Genomic DNA, 25,355 nt, shown 5'->3' with positions numbered 1-25,355 from the left:
ATTTAGTGCTTCAAACACCTAAAGTGGACGCAAAACGCTTCAATTGGCATCTGGTTTCTGCTCTCTTTCGGAACACATGTTAAAAGATCTTGCTAACTTCATAATTTGACTGAACTGTGTTGACTGCCACAAAGAACACCTCTCATGCCCACCAACCAGAAAAAAACACTAGGAGCTATACTAGTTCTTTCTCAAATCCAACGTTCCTTGATCTTTTGACTTTGATGACGGCTCTTTAGTTACGCAGGATCAATGAAATAGTAAGTTAAACACCTTTAAGCTTTTACAAAATGGTTTTAACAAATAATTATCTAGCCAAAAAAAACATTAATTTAAATAGCAACACTGCATCGCCTTCCCCCTTTGGCGCTTTATGACAGGTAGTAAATTGGTATATTCCGACTACAAATATTGGTGCTTCCAGTAACATTCTGAAATCATCACACCCAAGATTGAAAAATTAGAAATAATGCCTGCTTCACATGAATTCAAGCATTATGGAAGGGAGTTTGCCTTAATCTCGCTTCATGCTTTTGTGTAAGTAGAAGAAAATGATTTGTAGCCCAACGTGAAATTACTACACTTCTCATTTTATATACTTCAGGTCAATTGCGTTTACTTTACCTACAGAACATGCAAACAACAGAAGCAACTTACAAAGAGCTTATCTACTGTCATTTTTGAGAGGGACATCAAGACACTTGAGCGTTGTACAAACATCGAGTGTCATATGATAGTTGGAGGTGTTTTTATTTTTATTACTTTATTGGTATTTTCAACAAGATATAATCACACTGATACATCCCATCAATATCATCAAAAGAGGGTACATACATGTGCACGCATTGCTACGTTTTTTTTATATACCGCTCATATAGGCCCATTTAGCCTTCGCCTACTTTCGATTCAAGGCCATAGTGCGTTGGGGGGGGGGGGGGAGGGGCGGGAGGGGGGAGTGACATTTTGACCGTTCAGTGATCGGGCTCTGCGAAGATCTGACTGTCAGTTCCTCGTAAATTACCCATCTTTCTGCCGCCCATCTCATTCCACCCAGTGCTGCCCCAATTCTCTCATCTCAGGGGTAAGCAGGAGGATCACCCTCTCCCAATTCCATAGGGCTCGATCGCATATAAAGTTTGAAGGGGTCCCAAAAGTCCTTATGTCTGGAGAACAGTGGAAACAGTTAGGAATATGTAGATATTTGTCCTTGGCAAAACAGTAAATCTTAGATTCAGTCCTTGAATTTGGGAGCCCACCGCCATCAGCACACCACCCTGCGCTTGGCCTGCAGTAATCCAAGTGAAGTGAAACGCCTGACCAATGCCTCCATGTTTTCGGTTTACCTAGCAGTGCCTCACGCGTCACCAGAGGCAGGGGATGATTTGATATCCGCAAGAGCAGGGAATATATCATAGGTGCGTTGACTTGCTGGGCTAGCTTCCACCAGGCTGTAGAGGTGCAGAGCACCTTTTGGTATCCAACTCCACCTCCTGGGGGGGTATAACCCCAAAAAAGCGGTCGTTGGGATTGGCACCATGTATCCCTGCTCGACTGCCAGGTAGGACATGTAGGGGCTGGTGGAACCAATATGCAGCGAAATGTGCTTGAGCACAAAGGAAATACAATTCAGAATCGGGGGCTTCAAATCCTCCAATCGAAAATAGGGTGAGTCAAAATCTCAGAGCGGAGTATGGGCTGTTTGCCCCCCCAAGGAAGCTGAATAAGTTACATCTTCAGAAGTCGGAAGAAGTGATGGCCAGGACAGTATGGGATGTTGATGAACAGATATAGTTTTGGCAGAATGACCATCTTCATGAAGGATAACAGAAATCCAGCAGGTAATGGAATTGGTAATGGTAGCCAGTGTTGTGTCATAATTGGCGCACTTTAAGTCGGTTCTATCACTGGAGATCATTATCCCATTTATCATGACCCCCCCCCCCCCGAATACTCTCCAAAGCTGATGAACTCTTGGAGGATGGGATTGAGACTCACCTTGGGGTCCCGTATGTATAAAGTGATATCGTCAACGCATAGGGATACCAGCAAGTGTTATAAAGTGCCCTCTTTTTGCATGGTTGCCCCCAATTTTTGTGAAACTGCTGATGTACTTTGACTGAGTGTGCCCTGGGCTCCTGCCAAATAGGTACCCAGGGCTTATGTTCCTTCCCTAAAACTGTATTGAAAACAAAACCCAATTGGCACTCTCTGGCCACAGGTCAGACCCTTGTAAATGGTACCACAGGTACCAGGACTCTGTAGCCAGGGAAGGCCTCTAAGGGCTGCAGCACTCAGTGTGCCACCCTTAGAGGCCCTGTACCTTTACACACACACTTTGCCTTTGCAGGCTGCGTGTTTTGGTGCAGAACAAAGTGAAGAGTTGAAATGGCACACATCCCTGCCCTGGCATTGATCAGCCAGCCGTCTAGCTGGGTGCACTATACCAGTGGTGAGGGTACAGGTGTATAAGCCCTATACCCCTACAGTGTCTAAGCAGACATTTTAAGTGCAATAATGCCATTTTTATTATTATTAATTTTGTAAGGCGCACAGCTACCATTAAGAGTATATAGTGCTGGGAGTTTGTCATTACGAACTCCACAGTACCATAATGGCTTTGCTGAAAACTGGGAAGTTTGGTATCAAGTGTGGGATTTAATGAAAAATGCACACAGAGGGCATCTTAGAGATGCCCCCTGAAAAACGACCTAACACTAGTGTCCAGGTTGAGTGGCTGCTCACCAGCTGCAACCAATAGACATGTTTCTGGACCCCTGGGTTGAGAGCCTGCTGCTCTCGGGGGTCTGAAACAATGCCAAGCCTCCTCCCCCAGGATGGGCAGGGTCCACGAAGGGAAAGCTTCAAAGGCTTGCCGCCTTTGTGAGCTTCCCTAGGCTGTTTGCTGTTTCCAGTAACTGGCCCCCACCGGTTCTGACACCCACTTTGGGCGGGAGAATCGGTGGGAAAACCAAGTGAGGAAGGGAGGACAACCCCACCCCTCAGGTGGGGGAGGTGAGATGAAGCACAACTCTCAGTCCCTGCTATCTTGCAGATGGAGAGACCCATCCAACCAGAGTGAGGCATATGCCCCCCCTCTCACTGGAGGGTGGCATAATAGGGGGTGTACCCACCCCAAGGAAGTGACCCATTGGCCCCAACCTGTACTTACCTAGAATGCCCCTAAACCTACTATTTAGGGGCAACCCTGAACCTTGCCTCCTCAGACAAGAACCGACCAAGAAGAAAAGAAGATTAAGGACCGAAGAGCTGTGTTGAAACTAGGAAGAGGAGGACACCCACTGACTTGGCCCCAGCCCTACCGGCATGTCCCCACCTCAAACCTGCAGAAGCGAAATTACAGTGTGTCCTGCAGCCAGCAACCTCAAGAACCCCAAGGACCAGCCCTGCTTTCCACAGAAAAGTCTCTGTCTCCCATGACAACCAGTTTTGCTCACCCACAGACTCCGGCTCTGGCCAATCCACGAGTCTGCACCACTCTGCACCCGACGCCCACGGCCCGAATTCGAGTGGCCCAACACCACAAGGAGGTCTCCCCAGCAATCCTGACCCGTGATCTGGTGATCTCTGACCTGCCTCGACCCTCTCGAAGACGGTTGCAGTCTCTTTCTGGAGGATCCCCACGACCGGAGCTGGTAAGAAAACCAGACGCCTAAAGACACCCCTGCACCCGAAGTCCCATGGCCTTGGGTGGCCCAACCAATGGTGTCCAAGCATCCCCAGGCATCCCAACTTACCTCTCCAACCAGTGGTCATCTCCAGAAGATCTTTGTCCCCGAGCCTGCAGTCTTTGTCAAAATTGGAGAATCCCTGTGGAAACCAACAGGGCCCCTAACGCCAAAACAGCACCCTGCACCCAGCCACACCTGCGCCGCTCTGGGTGTAGTTTGGGTGGTAACTCGGATTCCCTTTGCCCTGAGCCTAACACCAGGAGCTTTGCTCCCACAACCCTGTGGCCTGCTCGTGAGCAGCCACCAACCGGAGGCCCCCTATACCTCATTGGATAACATTGGGCCTCAGCGCTCTGCACCAGGGTGTCCTAGTGCAGCTGAGGGTACTTTGAGAGTGCATCCTTGACCCTGGGAGAATCCTTGTTCCAACTCCAGAAACTCAACCCCAAAAGACCGAGTACTTACCTCTTAACCGATAGCTTCCTTTCTCTCCATAGGAATACATTGACTGTTTTTCCTTGAAAAATGTTCTACGTGTGGAGTTGATTTGTATGAAAACCTTACCTTTTCTCTAGGAAATGTCCCAGTGTGACATTTAGGCATATCACACTGAGTAAAAAAAGTAACTTGAAAAGTAATCTGAAAAGTAACTAAAAAGTAATCTGAAAAGTAATTTCGACATTTTGACTTACCTGTATTTCAATCAACTGCATTTGAACCTGTAGTCAATTGTAAAACACTGCATACGATTTTGCAAAGCATTCATTTCACTTACCTGTGCCAGGCTTGGCTTGGTTCTAGAAATAAAATAACTTAATATCTTTATACAAACAAAATTGGTCTGAGTTCAGTCTTTGAGTGTGTGACATCATTTGCTGATTGAGTGTGTACAACAAATGCTTAACACTACCCTCTGATACAGCCTTACTGCTCGCCCACACTACCACAAATAGAGAGTAAGGTGCTATCTACTTTTACCTCTGCCTAACTTTGGGGTTCCACTGCACTTTGTGCACACTATACCTCATTTTGGTATAGTATATACAGAGCCAGCTTCCTACAGCAGGTGTCTGGTAGTGTTCCCAATGATGTTGTAGGAGCTTGGCCGCCAGTGGCTCAACCGCCAAAGCAAATATCAGAGGGGACTGCGGTTGGGTATATAAGAGTTCTATCCAGGAGAGATCCGAAGATGGAAAACCATGCATCTCTATGTCGTTAGCAAATAGTCCTACTCCAAAAAGTCAAAAGCTTTGGTGGCGTCTAGAAAGACAGCCACCAAAGCTAGGTCTGGGACAATGTCCTGCAAGAGGAAAAACAGAGTAGGCAGGTTATGAGAGGTCGCTCTTCCTGGTATAAACCAGACTGACCAGGCAGCACTAGGCAGGTCATGAGGAGGCTGAGAATAGGATTTAGAAAATTCAGCCGGTAAGCCATTCGGCTTGGGAGCACACCCTGATCATGACTGCATATTTGCAGACCTAATCTCATCATTTTTGAAGGCTGCAGATAGAAACGCCCTCTTGGCATTGCTCAGACAGCCCAAGGACGCATCATCCAGATCAGCATTGGTGTTAAGAGGATGAGATCTACGAGGAGTGTAAAGAGAGGAATAAAAGGATGCAAAGTGTGAAGGTATCCTTCCACAGGACTCCCTCAGAGTCTTTAACCTCTAGGATATAATTCTAAAAATGAGGCTTGCGAGTAAGCTCAGCAAGAGCTCTACCGGGGCGCTCTCCCTCCCCATAACGGCTGGCCTGTTGATATCTGCTTTGCTATAAACATTCCCGGTCGGCAGTGTCCTGATATTTGATGAATGTGTCTCTGAATGTAACACGCTGTCCCACCCCATCAGAATGGTTGTGGTATGCTTCCAGGAGGTCTTTTATAGTCTATGTAAACCTTGTTTAAAGTAGTCGCCACTTCAAAAAGAATTGAAACACAGTCAGCAAGTCCCCTAAACCTTACTTCTACTCAGAAGAATGCCTAATTAACATTGACACATAGGCGTCAATAATTTTTACTTCCTGTTTTGGGTTTTATTAAATTCATGATGCTGCACCTAACAACATTCGAGACAAAAGCCTTGGGATCTTTATAATGAACCCCTTATTAATATGGAATAGGTTAATAATTTTAGAGACTTTGAATCAAGATAAGGTTTGACATTGTAGGGTTCATTTAAAATGTTCATCAGTGTGCTTGAACGGTGAAGGCCTTAGAGTGGCAAAGATGCAATGGTAAGGCATTTTCACAGAAAGTGCTTGCGCTAACATAGCAAGAGCACTTTCAGGGTAAATCCATAGTGTCCGCAACGCATGTGTTTTTGTTCTTCAGAAACAAATCCCCTAAGAGGGTGTTTCCGTCCGAAATACAAAAGGCAAATGTCCCTGAGTCTTGGCTCTGCGCATCGGGCACTGTCTTCTTCTTTTCCTGCCTGGGTTGGCAAACCTCCCACAGGGAACACAAGCAAAAAAAATAAAAATAAATCTGTGTCAGAGGCTCTAACAGAAACTCCTGGTCTTTTAGTAGATGTGATGTCAGCTACTGGTTTCTGGCAGCGGAGCCAGCTGCAGCTCCATTGTTGGAAAAAAAGAGGATCCCCCATTCATGAGATTGGCAGACGGGCATATACAGGGTCAGACTGTGACATAAAATAGGCCAGGCACCAAAATAAAAGTGGCCCCCATTAACATAGCTGATAGCTAAAAAAGTGGTAATAGCGTGGGAATTAACAGAAGAAACCTACCCACCTAGCCATAAAACTCGTCCAAACATGCTAACAATTGGCAACACACTGATCTTTCAGACCAGCCCATCGGACACTGCCTGATTGACCTATAGACCTGTCTGACTCTGGGCATACATTGATTTATCGCAAAAGCCTACATCTGGCAATCTCTAAATAGGTCCCTAGATCCTTCACGGATTTCAAATCCAACTCTAGGGACTCAATGACTAAGAATGACAGACCTAAAAGACAATAGCAAATATAATTATAAATAAAACTTGAGTAAGCAATACCTGAAAACAGAGTAAAATATCACTTTATGTGTTCCTCGGATGTCGGTGGGGAAATAGTGGAGAGCCAGTATTCTCATACCAAAATCCCCTATCCTGGCCAGTATTTTCATACCTAAATCCAGGAATTACAAGGTATTTCCTCTGGAATAAGGAAAAATATGTTGATCTGGGAATGCTGGTTTTAAATATGTGTACAACAGGTCCACATTGACAGATATTTTACAACATGCTAACTGCTAGTGGTCTGTAGCTTCCCCAAATATGCAAATATGGAGTAATCTTCTAAGAACATAGAGCACCAGACCGCAAAAAGTCGGCATGTGCGAGGTGTCCACCCCACTTGCACCCTGAAGGTCTATCAATATGGTTGCAAATTTGGAATAACCTCTTAAGAATAGCAAAAAAAACAACTCACATTTGACCTCTTACACTTTCTTTGTATGGCTGATTAGAGATCAATTTCATGCTTTCTTAAGCCTAAGGGAATGGCTCCCGGAATGGCTCCCTAAGGAACCGCCTTAGGTAGCGGACGCGCCACTTAAGGAGGACGACTGCCCGCGGCCGGGTGCAGCCGCATTGCTGTTGGGCCCCCACTATCTCCAGCCTTCCTCTTTCTGTGGTCCTGAAGGACCACAACTCCAGCCAGCCTTGGCGCGCGGACGCACCACTTAAGGAGGACGCTGGCCCACGGGCTGGTACATGCCTGTCGCAGCCAGGAGGAAGCTGGGCTGGACCGACCCTCTAACGTTTTGCTGAATCAATGGCTAAAAACACAGGGAAGAAGAATGCCGAAGGCAGGGGGAGGAGGAAAGCTGCGCACACGGCAACTGAGGAGTTAAACTTCACCGCTTTGGACACTTTTTTAGCTAAAGCCTCTAATGTGATAACTTTAGAGATTGACCGGGCTGAGACGGGACTATCATTGGGGGAGGGTATATTGTCGCAAACAAGGATATGCCACCAGGTTTGACCCCGAGGGGGAGATGTTTGATTCCCCAGGGACAACCTTGGGTGCATTAAGCACCTCTATCTCCACTAATCTTGCGACGACTAGCTGTACCCCTCTACCAGCGATACTGACTCCACTGATTCCACCAGTTGCGGCACCACTGCAAAAAAGAAAGAGGGGTCCACCCAGAAATCCACTAACAAACAACTCTAAGAGACCCAGGAGAGGTAAAATTGCCTCAGAAAGTGTAACAGTCGATAACAGGGAGAAATTACAACAACCTGTAATTGTAGATAGTTGTTCCACCTAAGGGCCGGAATATGGGAGACCTTACAGATAAATTTAGAGAGCTATTATCCCCCATAATTCTGTGGTTAGAGCATATTGAAAAATCAATAAAGGAGATAAAGGACATCGCACCACCAAGAATTATGCCACCTTGTGAGGGTGGGACTAGGGTCAACCCTCAAGGGCAGCTGAAAAACCCTGCAGAAAGTGAACGTGGTGTAACGGCAAGCACTAGTACAAACTCCCAGATAGTGGCACGGAAAATCCAGGGTGGCATTGCCGTTTGCCGGTTCTCATCTCGGCATAATGTTGTTTATCCCCCCTTGGAATCATCTGTGGTCCAAGGCCCAGGTCAAGCGCCTGAGTCTAATCCTCACTTGGAGATAAAGGGTCAGGAACAGGAGCCCTCAGCCACAAGGTTAGAGAAAAACTCCAACTGCTCTCTTAGTTTAGAGGAGGGTCGTATGCTAGATCTCCTTCCAGCTGTATCCCCCACTGTAGTTATTTTAGCAAACATTCCAACTTTACGAAATTACCAAGTAGAATCTACAATTTAACGAATTCATAAAGCCCGTCATTGGCTTTGCAAAACCACAAACGGTCAGACAGAGGGTCGCTGCAACATCTTAATGGCCCGCAGAGTCTCTTGGTTGGGTAGGCAAGCTAAAACTATTCCAGGGGACTGTGTGGTTGTATCCTTGAAATCTCCGGCCACAGCCAAAGAGCTATTACAGCTATTACCTAATAACACTTCAGCAACAACACAAATATTTGTATTACCCCTTGTGTTCTTTTATAAACCAGTGTTGCACCAACAAGGAACCGTTGGTAACTGGGCCCAGGAGCCTCCTCTCCTTAGATCCGAGACTCAATCACTCTAACAGTACAAAGGAAATACTATCCCTGCACTACCAACTGCAAATCGTTTTTTACCATTGTCGGATTCGGATGCCTGTGACTGATGGTGTACCAGGGTGGAACCCATGAATGTTGCACGATGTGACCTTCAGGTGAGTCAGGCAGACGTTGTGCCTACTGTAAAGGACATGGATACGTTCAAAGCCATTTCATGGAACATTGAAGGTCTGGGGTAGAAATTGCTGGACCCTGACTGCTTAAAATATATCGCTTCTTTTGACTTAGTGTGTCTGCAAGAGACTTGGGTAGTGGGTCCTGTTACTATAGATGGCTATAGGTCATTTTATACCCCTGCTATTGCCTCACCAGCTGGAAGGGCGAAGGGAGGGAATGTGACATTTTTAAAGAACACTTTGCGGTTTGAGGTCTTAACTTTTTTTAATGAATATCAATATTTTAATATTTTACTCCTTAAAGGTCCTGATGACAATACCATTTTATTGATTAATTTTTATAACAATCTATTTGGGGGTGAAATGTGCAAAGTTGTTGCTACAGTGGAGGAAATTATGAATAGGCTAATTGGTTCATGTAACAGAGACCCGACAGTTCTGTGGGTGGGCGATTTTAATGTGCACCCCTGTCCTCTGCTATCAACCTCCACCTGTGGTTTAACAGATGAGGATGGAGGTGGAAATGTACATTTTGTTCACAACTAGTATGGCAATGCTCTAAACAAACTTACTGTTGTAAAAGATTTGGAGATTATGAACTCCCGGTCAGAATCTACTGGCCTTTTGTGTGATACTTTTTGCTCTACCCTGCATAGCACAGTAATAGATTTTATAATAGCCTTAGCCACATTGGTAGGAGCTTTTAGCAATAGAAATGTTGAATCCTTGGGTTTCAGTGACCATGCGGCTCTAACTTGGATTATGAAATGGCAAGGTAATCATGGCCCCACCTCTCACATATAAAGCTGGTCATATAAAAAAAGAATGGGATAAAACTTAAGTGGGAGGGTATTGATAAGACTGTCCTTTTCCCCCAGGTTGTATCTAGTAGAATGAAGGAAATAGAAATGTGTTTAGACCCAAATCAGGACCCACAGCCCACAACAGAGGCCTTTGAAGCTATTCTGCTAGAAGTGAAAAAGAAACTTTCGAAGAGTGGCGGGTCACACAAATCTATAGGACCAAAATGGTTTGATCATAACTGCACTAAGGCACTTTCCCACTTACATTGACCCCTCAAGTGTGTTCCAAGAAATCCCGCCCTGGTGAAACAGGCCCGGTAGAGTTATTTTAAGGCTAGGAAGAACAGGTTAAAGATATTGAAAGAAGAGGCGTGGGATAAATTACTGAAAGCTACAGTTACAAACAATACGAGGGGCTTTTGGTCAATGATTAATGCGCCATTTCTATAACCAAGCTCCAATCCTAATTTGGACACATGTGGACGAGGACTCATGGGTGGAGCACTTTAGTCAAATGTTTAACGGTTTGAGAATGGGTCCCTAAGCGATGGGAGATGAGCTTGACCAACCATATAGTATCCCCCTTACTTTTAATACCACGGAGATAGGGGCAGCCTTAGCTCAATGTTCTAGTAATAAGGCTCCGGGCATAGATGGCACCCCAATAGATTTTTTTTACAGATTGCCCAGATCTCTGGGGCCTTTGCTTACTAATACATTTAATGCTATAGCAAAGAGGGACTCCCGGCCTCTTGGCACAAAGCAGTTTTAATCCCAATTCATAAAAAAGGGGACAAACTAGACCCCAGAAACTAAAGGCCAATTTCCCTCCTTGACAGCACGGCTAACCTTATGGGAAGAGTGCTATTAAATAGATTGGAGGCATGGGTTTTGACAAATAGCATCCTAATCCTGGCACAATATGGATTTAGAAAAGGTAGAGGGACCCAAGATCAGTGCTTGAAACTGAGCCTGCTTAAAGCAAAGTACCTCCAAGCTAAGCAAGGCAATCTCTACCTAGCCTTCATGGACCTTAGCGCAGCCTTTGACTGTGTATCTTACTCACATTTGTGGAAGATAATGAGGTATATTAGGATAGATCATGAAATAATTACCTTCATAAGACAACTGTATGTGAGGAGTGAAGCTTGCGTAAGGTATGGCACCCAGGGTGAATGCACCAGATGGTTCCCAGTCGCGAGAGGCGTTCGCCAAGGGTGCGTTCTCGCCCCATTTCCGTTTTCACTTTATACCAATGGGGTGGAGTCTCCACTGCTTGAATAAACTATAGATGTACCCTGAATAAATAAGATGCGCATTCCAATTTTATTGTATGCAGATGATGCAGTTTTAATTGCGCACATGGGAAGATCGCTCCAGAAACTGTTGAATAATTATGTAGAATTCATGGAAAGTCTGGATCATCATAAAATGAATCCAAGTCATTCGTATTAATTGCCGGAAAAAAGCAGAAAAATCCCCCTCCTTTCTTTATTTAAAACCGTAAAGTGGTACAGACAGATCTATTCTCCTACTTAGGGGTGACCTTTGACTATCGAGTATCTTGGGGGAACATGGTGGCGAATCAAGGGATGATGCTGGAAAAGAGTACTAATGCAATACGCGCTTTTTCGAAAAAAGTAAAGTCTATGGGGCCAAATCTAGTGCAGTAGCGGCATATGGTGCTGGAGTGTAGGGCCATGTTAAAGTAAAGGATTTACAAATAATAGAGGATAGTTTCTGGAAATCTATGTTGAGTCTTCCGAGTAGTTGTCCCAATTTTAAACTACATCAAGAGGTAAATATACCCTATATAACCGACCAGATCAAGGTAGCCCCGATCCTTCTCTGGCACTCAGTATGGTCTAGAGATACCGTCCCCTCTCCCACCAAATAATAACTGGCTGTTTAGCCTTGGAACACACAAAGAATATTCTATGGTTAAAATACATGAAAAATACCCTACACAGTCTAGACTCTGGGCGCTAGTTTGAATCACTGGGGAATTGTGTAAATGTCTCAAAAAGCTTTTAAAATCTCGTTTTTTAGCTTTTCCAATGATGCGAGAATGAATGCACTTTAAAATAAACCTACTATAAGGGAATACTTGGAGGGCCCACTGTAGGTCGAAGGGATACCCAACTATTTGGAGTTAGTTACAACAAAAAAATAAATAAGCAAATGATCCATGCATGTGTTCGCTTAGTCAATGCATATTCAAACATTTCAAAGAACAGCTGAATGCCTGCAGAGAATGGTGCAAACTAATAAGTAATATGCTCCAAAATGCTACAAGTAACATGGATTACGGAAGGATAAACCACTTTGTTTTGGATCTGTAAGATGTCATTCTTTAGCCTGATATGAAGGTGGATGAAGTTCAAAATGTGCCTGTGAGAAATGCCCTCATTTTTTCATGGTCCCTCAATTTTTGCAAGTCTAGAATTGCTGGTTTAAGAACTCTGTAAACTTTACTACTGCTAAACAGTATAAGTCCTCTGTAAATGGTGCCTGAAGTGCATAAGTCTATGAAATGGAAAGTTAAATGTCATATGTAGGCAGCAGTGTGTATTTGTGCCACTCACATGTATGACTGAAATATACCTCTGCACAGCGCTCTGGCTAGGCTGCAGATTAAATGGACTGCAGTGACACGTAGGGGGGAAATGCCTTTGCCGTATATGAGCAGCCTATTTTTAATTCCTAAATTAACCCTAAAGTATCCCTTATAGGCCCACAAGGAGGGTGCTAACACAAACATAGTGCATACTAGATATTAAGGATAGTGTGACCTCACAGTGAAATAAAACCCAGAGGTTATTGCACTATGTAGGCCATGCTAACCCTTTTAGGACAAGGTAGGATTTAAATCTTTATTTATCACCTTTGCTTAGGAAAGGGCTCATAAAATGCTTCAAAGCTATTACCTGCTTAATACTTTAAATCAGACCTAACGCTAATATCAGATTTTTGATAACTAAGAAAAAAGGTTACTTTGCAAATTTGTACATAGGCTCCCTGAGCCAGGACTGACTTTAATCCAGTTCTACTAATCATCACACCTGCAGACCTGGACTATATTTTTTCACCTGGGAGAGTTGACAATTCTGATTTAAAACACAGTGGTTTGCCTATCGGACAGGAAAGGCTAATTGGTGTTAACTGCTGACCACTTAGCAGAGATTAGCTATTTGGAAGTGGATAAGAACAATTGTCAGTACAAAGTGTAGCTTTAGCACTACTGTTTTTTGACTAGGAGAAGCCAGGGAGAGTTTCTTCTATTTATTCCCAAAACCTTCCTATACAGTCTGTCTCCAGTCACAGTAAGGGAGAAAAATGATCCTGACATATATCACACGTTCAGAGCTGGAATACACATCTTTTTCTAGGAGAATAAATGACTCTGGCTCAGAGGACAATAGCTTGCCTCTGGGTCCAGGAAAGGCCAATGGGTGTTATCTGCAGACCACTTAGCAGGAGTTAGCTATCTGGAACAGTTGGAAGAACAAAGGGGAACTCAAGCCCTATCTCTTTTGACTTTGAGATGCCTAGGAGGGCCTCTTCTATTCATTCCTAAACAGTGAGGTTCTAGCCACAGCAGGAGGGAAAACCAGTTTTGATCAGTGCAAGGTATAGTAGTAGCCAGAGAGTTGAGGATAGCCAAGCCTGGTGGCAGCTGGGTCTCACTACCGAGAAACAGTGTCTCCTGGGTACGTTTACAGTAAAGCAGAGGAAGTACTGCAGAATGAGATGGGGATGTGGGAAAATTGTTAGGATTGGGTAGCAGCATTCAGCCAATCACAGGCTTGTACAAAGGTTAAATCTGGCTCCACCCCTTCCTCAGAAAATTCCTGGACCTGGGAAGACTCAATCTGAGGAAGAAGGCCCTGTTGGAAGAAGAAATCGGACTTCTGAATCCATATCCCCAGTTCCACTTAACCTATCTTGATGATATTGGTGCCTTTTTACTCATTCTTTGTTTTCTATTTTTCAAAATGTGAGTTTTATTGTTTTGTGTTGTTAACTTTGTTACAGTTGGCTCACACACTTCTCTGGGGACTGCATGCTGCATATTGCATAGCTACCAGGGGCTGAGTAGATTTTGTCTCAGAACTGTGTTTTGACGTAATAAGAGCGGGTGTATTGAGTTTGCAGGGATGCCCCCCTCTCAAATCTACAACCCCGTCTCCAACAGTGCCAAATATTCAGTCCGTCCTGAAAAAACAGTGGGAAGAATAATTACTTTTAGTCCATTGCTTTTCTTAATAATGCAAAAGGCCTTGACAGAATTGTTTGAAAAAAATGCTGTTTCTTTTATTCCTGAGCATATATAGATATTCATATTCGATTACCAATTATGACAAAATATAGTGATTAAAATTGGAAAACTGTGATTTCCACAGTAGAGTATTACAATACAAAATGTATAGCATGAAAATATGGTGTATGTTTTGAATCTTCTAACCATCATTAATAGAATATCTGCCACATTCTTTCTTGCAGTAACGTCATTGAGGAAAGCCAAAAAGTGAATTTTCTTGTCAACATCCGACGCGTGTTCTTTTAATAATGACAACCATACTATTGTTAGTGCTTACCTGTTGACCTTGCCTGATAGACATTTGAACCTCTTTAGTCCAGTAGGTCTGGGAAACACAAAGTACAGTCTGTCCAGGCCATTCTTTAACCCAATTAATTCTGGCAGTTTTGGGGTAGGCCTCAATTGCTTCTCCAATTACCTTTTTGGGAAAAAAATCATATTGAAATCATTGTATTCTTAGTATGATATTTCACAATGTAACTTTACTACACGATTTTAGAATCATCCTATTAGCCTTCCTATTAAAATCTGCATCTGTGAGAAATGTGTGTGTAATCAGCGGAAAGGCACATATTTTGACTTACTAAATTGATAAATCCTTGATGCTTCTACAATTTCGTTTGTGTAATCAAATATTTATTCTACACTATTTTAAAGGAATAACCTAACAAAGCACAAAATAACAATTAATGGTAACTTTTTCTGTCAGGGTACCCTACAGCAGTATGCAAGTACCTTGCAGCTCGTAAGCGAGTTATACTTCTCCCAAATGTTTTAAATATGTACTTATCAAAAATACCATTCAGGGAAACATAATAACAGTCAACCCTATCACTCTTTCCTATTAATATGGACATCTAATTTTCATTTTTTTATTTTAATTCAACGGTCTTCAACCCACTCAACAGTTTGATAAAATCAAACCCAAATGAACCCTACTAGGAGGTAAAATCTCCCGGTTAGCATTTGTGGACACACATTGTAAAACTTAGTACGTAAGAATTCCTTAACCTCCAAGTGAGCTTGTGCTCAATTTGCAAGGATTTGAAGATTTGTATTATTGTTCACATATGTTCTCTGAGTGACGAACCTCAGAGAAATTTAAAGAGATTTCACAAGGTTTGGGTTGAATGGCAGAAACTGACAGTAGGAAAAATTTTTAAAAGAGATTCAAATTCAGAAAAGAGTGTAGGAAAGGCGAGAAGGGCTGAGAAAAAGAAGGGTGGGGTGTGAGGTTTGATAGGGTGATATTTGAGAGGACAAGCTGCGCTGTGTATTTGTGAAGCATACTAACATAACTCAGAATAAAATAGTGGAGTACAGTATTGAATATTGGATAAACGTTGTAGAAATAGGGGTGTAACGTTCAGTTTTATTTCAACTTTGACTAAGAAGGGGGAATATAGGCAAGTGATAGAGATGTGTGGGAAGGCATGGCAGTAACAAATAGGCTATGCTCACTATGTTCTGGGAGATAGGATTTAATATATGTTCCGTTTGTTCTAATGGCGTAATGTAAATTGTTGGGCACCCCCACCCCCCAAGAATGTGATGAGAGGCCCCTAGTCTCCCATACCTCACAGATACTTATTGCCCTTGGTCCGAATTGGCCTCCTTGAAGAGTTCGGGGCACTTGGGAGGTTTGCCTACCCACCCCCACGCTACATCGGCTACATGTGACTGTTTTATGCCCCTAGTGCGCTCTACCAAACTTTCTACTACATTGATTCATCAAACCAATTGAAACACATTGCTCATCAAATCATAAAACATATATTGAAAGCGAATCATGTAGACACGCATTTCTTCAACATCTTAACTTAGAACAACTGATCTTCAAAAGTTTCCCAAAACTGAGCACTGCAAGTCCACACATAACTGCAAGGGAAATAGTCTTGTCACTACTGAAAATGTGCATCACGTTGCTACCCTCTTCAATACATCTGAAACAACTTACTCGCATAGCAATTGTGGTATCTTCTGTAGGCTTTCTTCAAGGTTTTAAGAAATGCTTTCTTTGCCAGCAACGAGTATTGTGGAACTCCTGTAAAGGTCCTGGGACTAGTCGGTTAGTACTGTATTTGTCTCTAACTATGCAGGTGTTGCTTAACGATGAAGAATTTAATGTAAGGCATGGACCGCAGGAGAATGAAAAGGCCTCCGCTGCAACCCTTTATCAACAGATCTAGGTCCAAGATCTGAGAGTCACATGAGGTGGAAATGTCGACCTAATACTGCTATGTTATAGAGTGAGTTATTGGCAATCGATGTACGACCCTTTTTTGCGGCCGCAAACGGGAGATCATCCCGTTTGCGGCCGCAAAAAAAGAGTAACAGCATGTACAAATGCTATTTTGCAAGTCACTGACTCGCAAAATAGCATTTACGACTCTCGTAATTAGGAAGGGGCGTCCCTTCCTAATTGCGAGTCAACATGCTATGTACTAGTGTTTTGCGACCGCATTTGCAGCTGCAAAACACTCGCAGTTTACCACCTACTTTTTAAGTAGGTGGTAATCTACTCACAAAGGGGACGTGGTCCCCAGGGGACCCCTTCCCCTTTGTGAGTATGTTGGTTTGGTTGATGGTTGATCATTTTTCTCGTGCCGACCAAACCCGGTGACATCGACCTTTCTAAACCTTAATTATAAGAGGGAATTCATGCGGGTGAAACTTCAACAAAGACACCAAACCAATATGATGGCAAGAGAGCCAAGAAATATATAGGAAGTGCAGACTTTAAGAATATTATATACACCGCATATGGTTTTTTAAGATTGGATTACAACAGTGACATTTTATGAATTAGAAAAGGAAAAAGAAAAAAGTCTAAAGAAATGAAAGATCAACCGTAGGGCCATTTAGACATTTCTAGAAGGAGTCTCTCCCTTTGAAAATTTTTAAAATATTGGCCAAATGTATGGATGGTAGCCTGCCTAAATAAGAAGAGGTGTATACCTAGATAGTGTGCAAGTCCCCTGCTTTTTTTAATCAGTATTAGAGAGTCAATAAAAACTTGGTCTTGAAAAAGATGGAGATATAATTTACCCATCGAAACGCGGCGACGCTTATCTCATTACATAAATCTGTTAACAAGGACAACAGCTAACGAGTACAAAGCACGAAAGTACCGGGTGCTACGTCCTATGTACTGTTCTTACGGATGTGTATTTTCCCTAATGACACATTGTATTTAACTGTATTAGTGACTCTCATTTTTTATGGTTTTTATAGATTGCTTTTTTGGTTTTTATGAATTTAGTTTATTGGTTTTGATTTTAGATTATGAGACATTTTGTTGATTATTATTGTTTATTAAATCATGCTTTTTAAATCATGCTTTTTTGTTGATTATATATTGAATAACTAATAAACCTATCTGTGAAGTCAGATTTTTATAAATTTATAACTTTGTATTGTGTATTTTCTGACTATATGTATTTCAATCTTCCTCGGTATGGACGAATGTATGTGATTAGTAGGATTGAGTGAAGATAGCTGTGGAAAAACTATTGTTTGTATTTAACTCCTGGCCCAGAGACCACTGCCTGCCCTTAGGAAAATGAAATTGAAAAGTTGCATTTTCCTTTTTTAAATGCATCCGTTTTCCTTTAAGGAAAACGGGCTGCATTTAAAAAAAACTGCTTTAATAAAAACAGCAGTCTGCTGACCCCAGCAGGCCACCATCCCTGGGAGGGCTGGCATTCCCAATGGGCTCACAAATTGCGAGAGACTCATTGATATTAATGAGCCTCGCAATTTGCGACCCCATTGGGAATCGCAAAACAGTGTAATAACACTGTTGTACATTTCATTTAGTGCCTCGCAATTTGCGAGTCGCTAAATGAAAGGGTTGTACATCTGGCCCTCACTGTATTCACATCTTCTATAAATCCGAGAGAAAATTAATTCATAAATTGTTCCAATCACATGCGGTTCTTTCTTTTACTACATCTATAGTGCAAATGCACACTGGGCTCTAGTCCCTATGCACATAAACAGAGTTTATAAATCTCAGGAAAGTTAATTTGCATCTCAGGCAGCATTAGCCCCGAAGTCAGTCTTAAGTTGCTGATGTATCTCATGAGCCTGCTCCTTTCTTGCTAAAGACACAATACCCCTTTAAATGGTCTGCTGCAATCACTCAGCTTTCAAATGGCGAAATTGATAGTAGAGTTCCTACTGCGTTGGAAGATGGTCTGCGGCAGTGCAGAACTTAGTGACCTCTTTCTATCTTCTGAAAGGCAATGCATCAGGGAGGGTCCTGTGTTTCTGTGTGCTACACACCTCTATCTGCCTCTGTTCAGGATCAAGAACACATCCTGGTTTGTAAGTCCACGAAAAACAATTGTTGACAGCCTAACTCACTGCTGTTGTCGGGTTGGCCTTTACACGAAGCTCAGTGTGTAAAAGCCATTGAGACGCAACAAGTACCCCACACCCAGATGACTCTCCCACCAAGCCAGACAAACACCTTTTGCATGTGCCAAAAGAGGCACAATCTCTCCAACAGTCCCCCCTGCTTATCTAGAGTGGCAAGATACCAATAAGTAAAACGAGCATTGGCAGAGTTGAAAGGTCTGACTTGCATTCTCAGTTAAAGGACAGACCTACCGACTTTGATAATGCCATACGAAAGGAAATAAATCTCAAGTGTAGCTGCCAAGTTATTTGCTTGAAGATAAGAATTAATTTAACACATGATCTGGGATTCTCGAAGGGTATACATGTGTGTTGCACTTTGACTTGGTTCAGATCCCTTTAGACTCCAAGAGGTACAGACCTCTTTGAAACCTCTCTGTTGTGTGGATTCATGCGATACAATATAATTTACTTTTGAGAACTTCTACAGACGTTCTGCTATGCTGACTCCTCTCTCTGCTTTCCTGAATTAATAGGGTTTCCTTGATCCCGAGTTAGAATAGGGTTTAGTAGGTTTCCTTAGATAGCCACATGTATGGGCAAGTGGTTGTAACTTTCAATCTACTTATCAAACTGTTTTCCTCATTCTATGCTTTGCTGCTACTAAATCCATCATTTGCTTCCTGTTATTGAGGATCAATTTTATTCGTTGTTTTGGCTATCCTCTAGTGATTCTGTATTTTTATACTATGTTTCTTCAACTGATTTATATCAGTTTTGCTTTGAATTTGTAATACATTTATACTTAATCCCATCAATCGACTCTGAGTTTTGCTGTGTGACCAAATGGATTACAATGTAATTTGGTAAATAATAGTTGATCCTAACTTCTTTTATTCTTCAGGCACCTGGAACTGTATATTGCAGGGGGGCCAGGAAGAAAGAGTCCACGTTCAATGCATTCTCATCTGCTTAGCCCATTCAAGCAAGGACCAACTGGCAAAAACAGGACACCCAACGGCAGTGGTGCTGGAACAATTTTCAGTGTAGTGTTGCAGCCATTAATGTTATATCACTGAAGTCGTACAGATAATGAAATCCATGTTTCCCACAAAATGTAAGTTTAGCAGACATGCCAAGCCAATTCAACAGGAGAGTAGTAAGGGTTTGCTACATAGCCAGTGGTGTATTTTCGAGCACTGGCGTTGTAGTACAGTCATTTACATACAGCACATTTTCCACTGAAATGGCTACTAAATTTGCATAGACATGCAGTTTTACAGGTAAAAATATAAAGCCACAAACAACAATGTGGAGAAATAAGATTTCAGAGAATATTTATCATTTACGCTTCACCAGGTAAAGGATCTTGATTGGTTTTGATTCTATTAAAATCTTTGTTTCCATCACATTTCAGAATTACAAAAAATGTGCAACCCGAATTGCTAATATATAGTTAATTTACAGGTATTTAAATGTTATTGTGTGTTAGAAAAAAACTGACATCGCACAGCCTTTCCTTTCACTACTTGTACCCCAGGAAGAATGTCACCTAGGTCACATTTTCAAAATGTTCTCATTTTGTGGTCAGAAAATAAAAGTAAACACCAGTTTCCGAGTAAGAAGCAATTTGGTAGAAGATGCTTGAATTCTGATGTTTGTCTTTGAACGCTCAGCAAATGTGAAAAGATAAACAAAATTCAAAGGCATTTGAATTGCTCATTCACTTTACGAACTGCAGCATGGTTATTTTTGGGGGTGCTGCAGCACCTCCGCCCCCCTACTTCCAGCGTCTATGCCCAGTGGATGAAGCTGGCTGGCTAAAGCCCTTTTCCTTTGTGTTACTTTTATTCTGTCTTTTCTGGAGTATTGATAACAAAGTGGTCCAGACCCAGACATAATAAAAATGACACTAGAAGAGACGTCAACTTCATTTTATAGTACAAATACAAAATCTACAATAATTCACTATAATTCTCCTCTGGAAATTTGCAGCAGATGCTTACCAATGTTTTAGGTAACCATTTCATAGAGCATGAAGCACCAGATTAAAACATACATGTGTAAACCACCATATATGCATTAATATGTGGTTACCTACTGGTAGTCTTCATTACCCAGATTAAGGTCCTCCTCGTCCCAGTCCTTACACAAGTGAGGCAATCCTGCCTCCCAACAGGCTATATCAATGCTAGTATTTTTTCTATGTTTATTACATAAACCCCTCCCACCCACCGCCATGCCTGTTATCGACCAGACACAACCACAGTGGGAGGGAGGGAATTGGACTGGGATGAGGAGGACCTTAATCGGGGTAGTGAAGATGGTAAGTAATGACACATTACCCCCTCATACGTCCGCCTCGTCCAGTCCTTACAAAAGTGAGGACCTCACAAGCAAAAACACCAAGAAAGCGCATGACACCAAGGAACCATGCATCACAAAGTTTAATCATAAACAAGATTAAGACACAGTAGCGTTCATAATACTAACAACAAAATGGTCCACAGAGGCATGCAAGACATCAAGCTGATAATGCTGGACAAAAGTATGATGGGACTGCCAGGTAGCCACCCTACAAATCTCTGGGATAGAAACATCAGTTGCTTCAGCCCAGGAAGCGGACACTGACCGCATTGAACGCCCTTGTACCCAAGCTGGAGGAGCCGGACCCATGGACTTGTAGGACTGGCAAACCACCTAACGCACTCACCAATTGATGGTTGTGTAGACACCTTCTTCTTCTTAGCCATACCAACACAGGACACAAACAGGGAAGGAGAAATATGAAAACCCTGGGTATGCTGGATGTAAACCTGAAGGGTCCAGCGAACATCCATGCTAGAAGGAACAAGAGCACCCTCATCCCCAGAGAAAAATCAGGAAGACCCACCTCCTGCCGCAAATGGAATTTGGAGGAAACCTTAGGGAGAAAGGTCAGGTCAAGCCGCAACACCACCTTGTCAGGCAAGAACTGCAAATAAGGAAAAGATGTAAGCAAGGCCCCCAGTTCCCCCAACCTCTGAGTAGATGTGATAGCCAACAGGAAGGCCAAAGTAGCAGATAACCACAGCAAATCTGACTCCAACAAAAGCTCAAAAAGGGGACCATTGGAAATCCCGCAGAACACTCAGCAAATCCCAAGAGGGCACAACCACAGGAGTGACTGGATGACGAAGCCGAAAAATCCACAGGAGGCGTCCCACCAAAGCACCAATACAGTCCAAGGAGGATCCCGAACCCATACACATGTGGACAGCAGCCAACGGAGCAAATAAAGTAGAAGCGGAAAGATCATTAAAAAACCATCCCTGAGAAACTCAAGAATAGAGGCCGGAACACCAACCACAAGATCCACACCATGAGAGGCACACCAAGTGACGAAAGAACCTCAATTGCTACTGTAACACTTAAGGATAGAAGGCCTACGGGAATGCTGGATATCCACAGCCACCAAGGAAGAACAACCCAAAGATTCCGACGTCAAACGTTCAAGTGTCTGACCGACAGCTTTAATTGATGGAGACGAGGCAACAACAGAAGGGGAAATTGAAGTGGTGACTGGATTAAGGGAAGCTGGACAAACCAGTCCCCAGACAGCCGCAGTAACAGCGAGAACCAAAGGCGGCGAAGCCAAAAAGGAGTAATCAGGAAAACACCTTTCCACCCAAATCTTCTGCACCACCCTCAGGGGGGAGGCATACAGAAGGCCCGGGGGTCAAAGAATCAAGAGGGAACCCACCGTCCATGCCCGAGGACAAACCACCTCAGAACAGAACCAAGGGAAGAGGGCACTGTGCTGAGAAGAAAAAAGGTTGATTCAAGGCATCCTGAACCGAAGACAGGGGCACAGACAGATGGAACAGAACTGAGGAAGGAAGGTTGTGGTTCAAGCTGTCCGCATGAAAGTTTAGGTGACCCTGAACATAAACAGCCCTCAGGGCAGAGTGGTGAGACTCCGCCCAGGCACAAATCATGGAAGCCAGCAGATTTAGAGACTCGCATCAGGTCCCCCCTTGGCGGTTCAAGTAACAGCGAAGCACCTGATTGTCTGTACAAACTAACAGATTTGCCCCCTGGAGAGGAACCTGAAAGAACAGTATTGTCTGCCATATGGCCGCCAACTCCCGCCAATTTGAGGAACAGGCACTGTCTGCCCAAGACTACTGACCCTTGGCCTCCAAAGAACCCAATGTGGTCCCACAACCCTCAAGTTTACAGTCTGTCATCAGCAAGAGAGAAGGAGGAAGCTGAAAACAGACCCTCCTTTCCAGATTGGAAGTTCAAAGCCACCAGCACAAGTCCTGAACCAGAACAGTGGAGAGAGGAACCAGAGAGTCATAACTAGCATGGGAGTGGTCACACAGAGACAATAAATTACCAAAGGCTTGAGGTGCAGGCGAGCAAAGGGAAAAACAGCTGTGATTCCTGCCATCATTCCTTGGATCCGCAACTAAGTCTGAGCCACAGCAGACTGTCGTCTCAGGAGATCCCGCAGAAGAAGCTGCAGGGAAGAGATGCGAGCAGGGGGGAGAAACACTGCCCCGAACATGGTGTTGAAAAGTCCCCCAATAAACTGCATTCTCTGAAAAGGGACCAGATGAGATTTCGCAAGATTTAACTTCAGACCCATACCCCAGATCATGTCCATGGTTGCCTCCACTGCCAGAAGAGCCTAAGGAAGGGAGGAAGCAGAGATCAAACAATCATCAATATAGGGAAACATACAGGAACCCTGAAGCTGCAAAACCCCCACCACAGGAGCCAATACCTTGGTAAAAGTCCGGGGCGCTGTAGAGAGGCCAAAAGGCAACACCTGAAACTGGTAAAGGACCCTTTCCAATGCAAACCTCAGGACCTGTTAGCTTCCAAGATGGACAGGGACGTGAAAATAAGCGTCTTCCAAGTACAGGGAAGCCAGAAAATCACCCTGTTGGTTGAGGGGAATGATGGACTGCAAGGTGGTCATCCGAAAGCGATCCAGCCATACCAACCTGTTCAGAGCCTTGAGATTCAGAATTGGGCGGTAAGAACCATCTGCCTTTGGGACCAAGAAGAGTGTGGAATAGAAGCCCAGGTCCTGTTCCGCCTCCAGAACCAGGAGAACAGTGCCTTTCGCAAGCAACACGCCCACTTCAGACAACATAGCAGCTCTCTTCACGGGGTCAGTTGACAATGGGGTAACTCGATAGCGGGTCTGTGGGGGGGAGCCCAGAAATGGAATCTGGTACCCCTGACCAATGACTGACAGGACACACTGGTCGGAAATCAGACTTGACCACGGATCCAGGAACAAACAAAGCCAGTCCCCCACCATAACATAGTCACTTCTGCCCAGCACCCTGTGGCTGCTGCAGCTGAGGCTGGGACTTGTTTTGGAATGCAGTCCCCCGACCACAGGCCCCTCCACAAAAGGGCTGAGAAGAGGAGAGAACACCCTGAAAGTTCTGCATATGGAAAAAGGACTTCTTCTGGACACACTGAAACAGTTTCAGCAACTTCTTCTCCTCTGCAGAACACTGAACCATTGTGTTCAATTTGTCCCCAAAAAGCTGGAGACCCCCAAAAGGCAGCTTATGAATCAAGGCCTTCTGAGCAGCCTCAAGATACCAAGGCTTTGTCCACGTGGACCGTCTACCAGCCATCGCTGCCCCGGCAGGCGAGAAGGCCCACAGAGTATCAAAAGGGACATCGGACATACACAGCGCGAAGATCTCCATCTATGCCAACATCGGAGTGGGATCCCCCTGATCCTGAAGACAATCAAATAACTTCTAAAAATCCTTGATAAGGACTTGAGAGGCATAGGTGGAGTAAGTGCTAGCCTGAATCCCTAAATTTAGATGCAGAGTAGGAACGTTTCAAGGCCGTACCCATCTTCAGTTAATCTGGATCAGAAAGAGAATCCTCTTCTAAAGATAAAGAAGAGGAAGAAAATTGAACTTAAGAACCAGTGGAAACTGGACATCAAACTCCAAGTGATACCTCTTGCCCAGAAGGCAAGGAATACCCTGCTTGTCGACCTAAGCCAATCCTTAGCCAAAATCTCCTTAATGACATCATGCAAGGGTAAATCATCCACCACCAAGGTAATATACTAGGAATAAAAGCTCTCATCCACCAAAGATTTAGGATCAAATCCCAGGACCTCACGAATATGGGCCAACATGTCCGAAAATACTTTAACCTGGATATGGGTCCCCTATGGGGAATTGTCCAACTCCTCACCTTCATCCCCTTGATATTTTTTGGCAGAAGGCTCAATCAGCGCAGCCTGAACTGCAGAATTAATAAAATTCTGAAAGTCCAACCTGGAGATCTGCAACAGATCACTCTCCTGCAGGTCCTGCACATGTTTCCGCATGGAAACAGATAGTTACCGTGTCCGCCTCCTCATCCCCCATGACAGCAAACAGGAACCAAAAAGTCAAAGAGGAAGTAACCAGCACTCCCTAAATATACCATCTCCTAGCAACCAAGTCTCAGAACCCATGAGACTTAAATTGCCAAAAGACAGTCCTGCCGCCTCCTCCATAGCCACCAACAAAGACATGGCCGCAGAGCCAGGTGCTGCTGGAAGCTCCCTGCCCCAGTTGAGCACATGCGCGAGGAGCGCGTCAGGAGCAGAGCAGGGACACAACACACCGGAACACCAGTAAGGTCAGCGCAAGCACAGAAACAAAGCACCAAAAACATGTAGTCAGATAAATGCAAAAACAATGTGAAAAACGCTAACATTACCGAAGACTGACACAAATGAATAAACCTAGCGCTCCGACAGCACATAGAAAAAATACTACAGTTAAGATAGCCTGTCGGGAGGCAGGGTTGCCTCACTTGCGTAAGGACTGGGACGAAGAGGACAAATGAGGGGGCAATATTCTTTTGCCG

The 25,355-nt window shown here is 43.8% G+C and overlaps 1 protein-coding gene across 2 annotated transcripts in view; it reads right to left on the bottom strand.

Moving 5' to 3' along the window:
* Positions 1–25,355, bottom strand: part of DNAH7 (dynein axonemal heavy chain 7) — a 1,967,826-nt gene that overhangs the window by 1,409,048 nt on the left and 533,423 nt on the right. For both annotated transcript variants that reach the window (XM_085648764.1, XM_085648765.1), the window contains exon 21: positions 14,380–14,520. In XM_085648764.1, coding sequence (XP_085504890.1) covers positions 14,380–14,520 — 141 coding nt within the window. The remainder of the gene's footprint in view (positions 1–14,379; positions 14,521–25,355) is intronic.

Source organism: Triturus cristatus, chromosome 3_2, assembly GCF_964204655.1.
Source record: "Triturus cristatus chromosome 3_2, aTriCri1.1, whole genome shotgun sequence".
NCBI classification, from domain to species: domain Eukaryota; kingdom Metazoa; phylum Chordata; class Amphibia; order Caudata; family Salamandridae; genus Triturus; species Triturus cristatus.
Note: the sequence above shows the minus strand (reverse complement) of the source record. Positions and strands in the feature narration are given on the sequence as shown.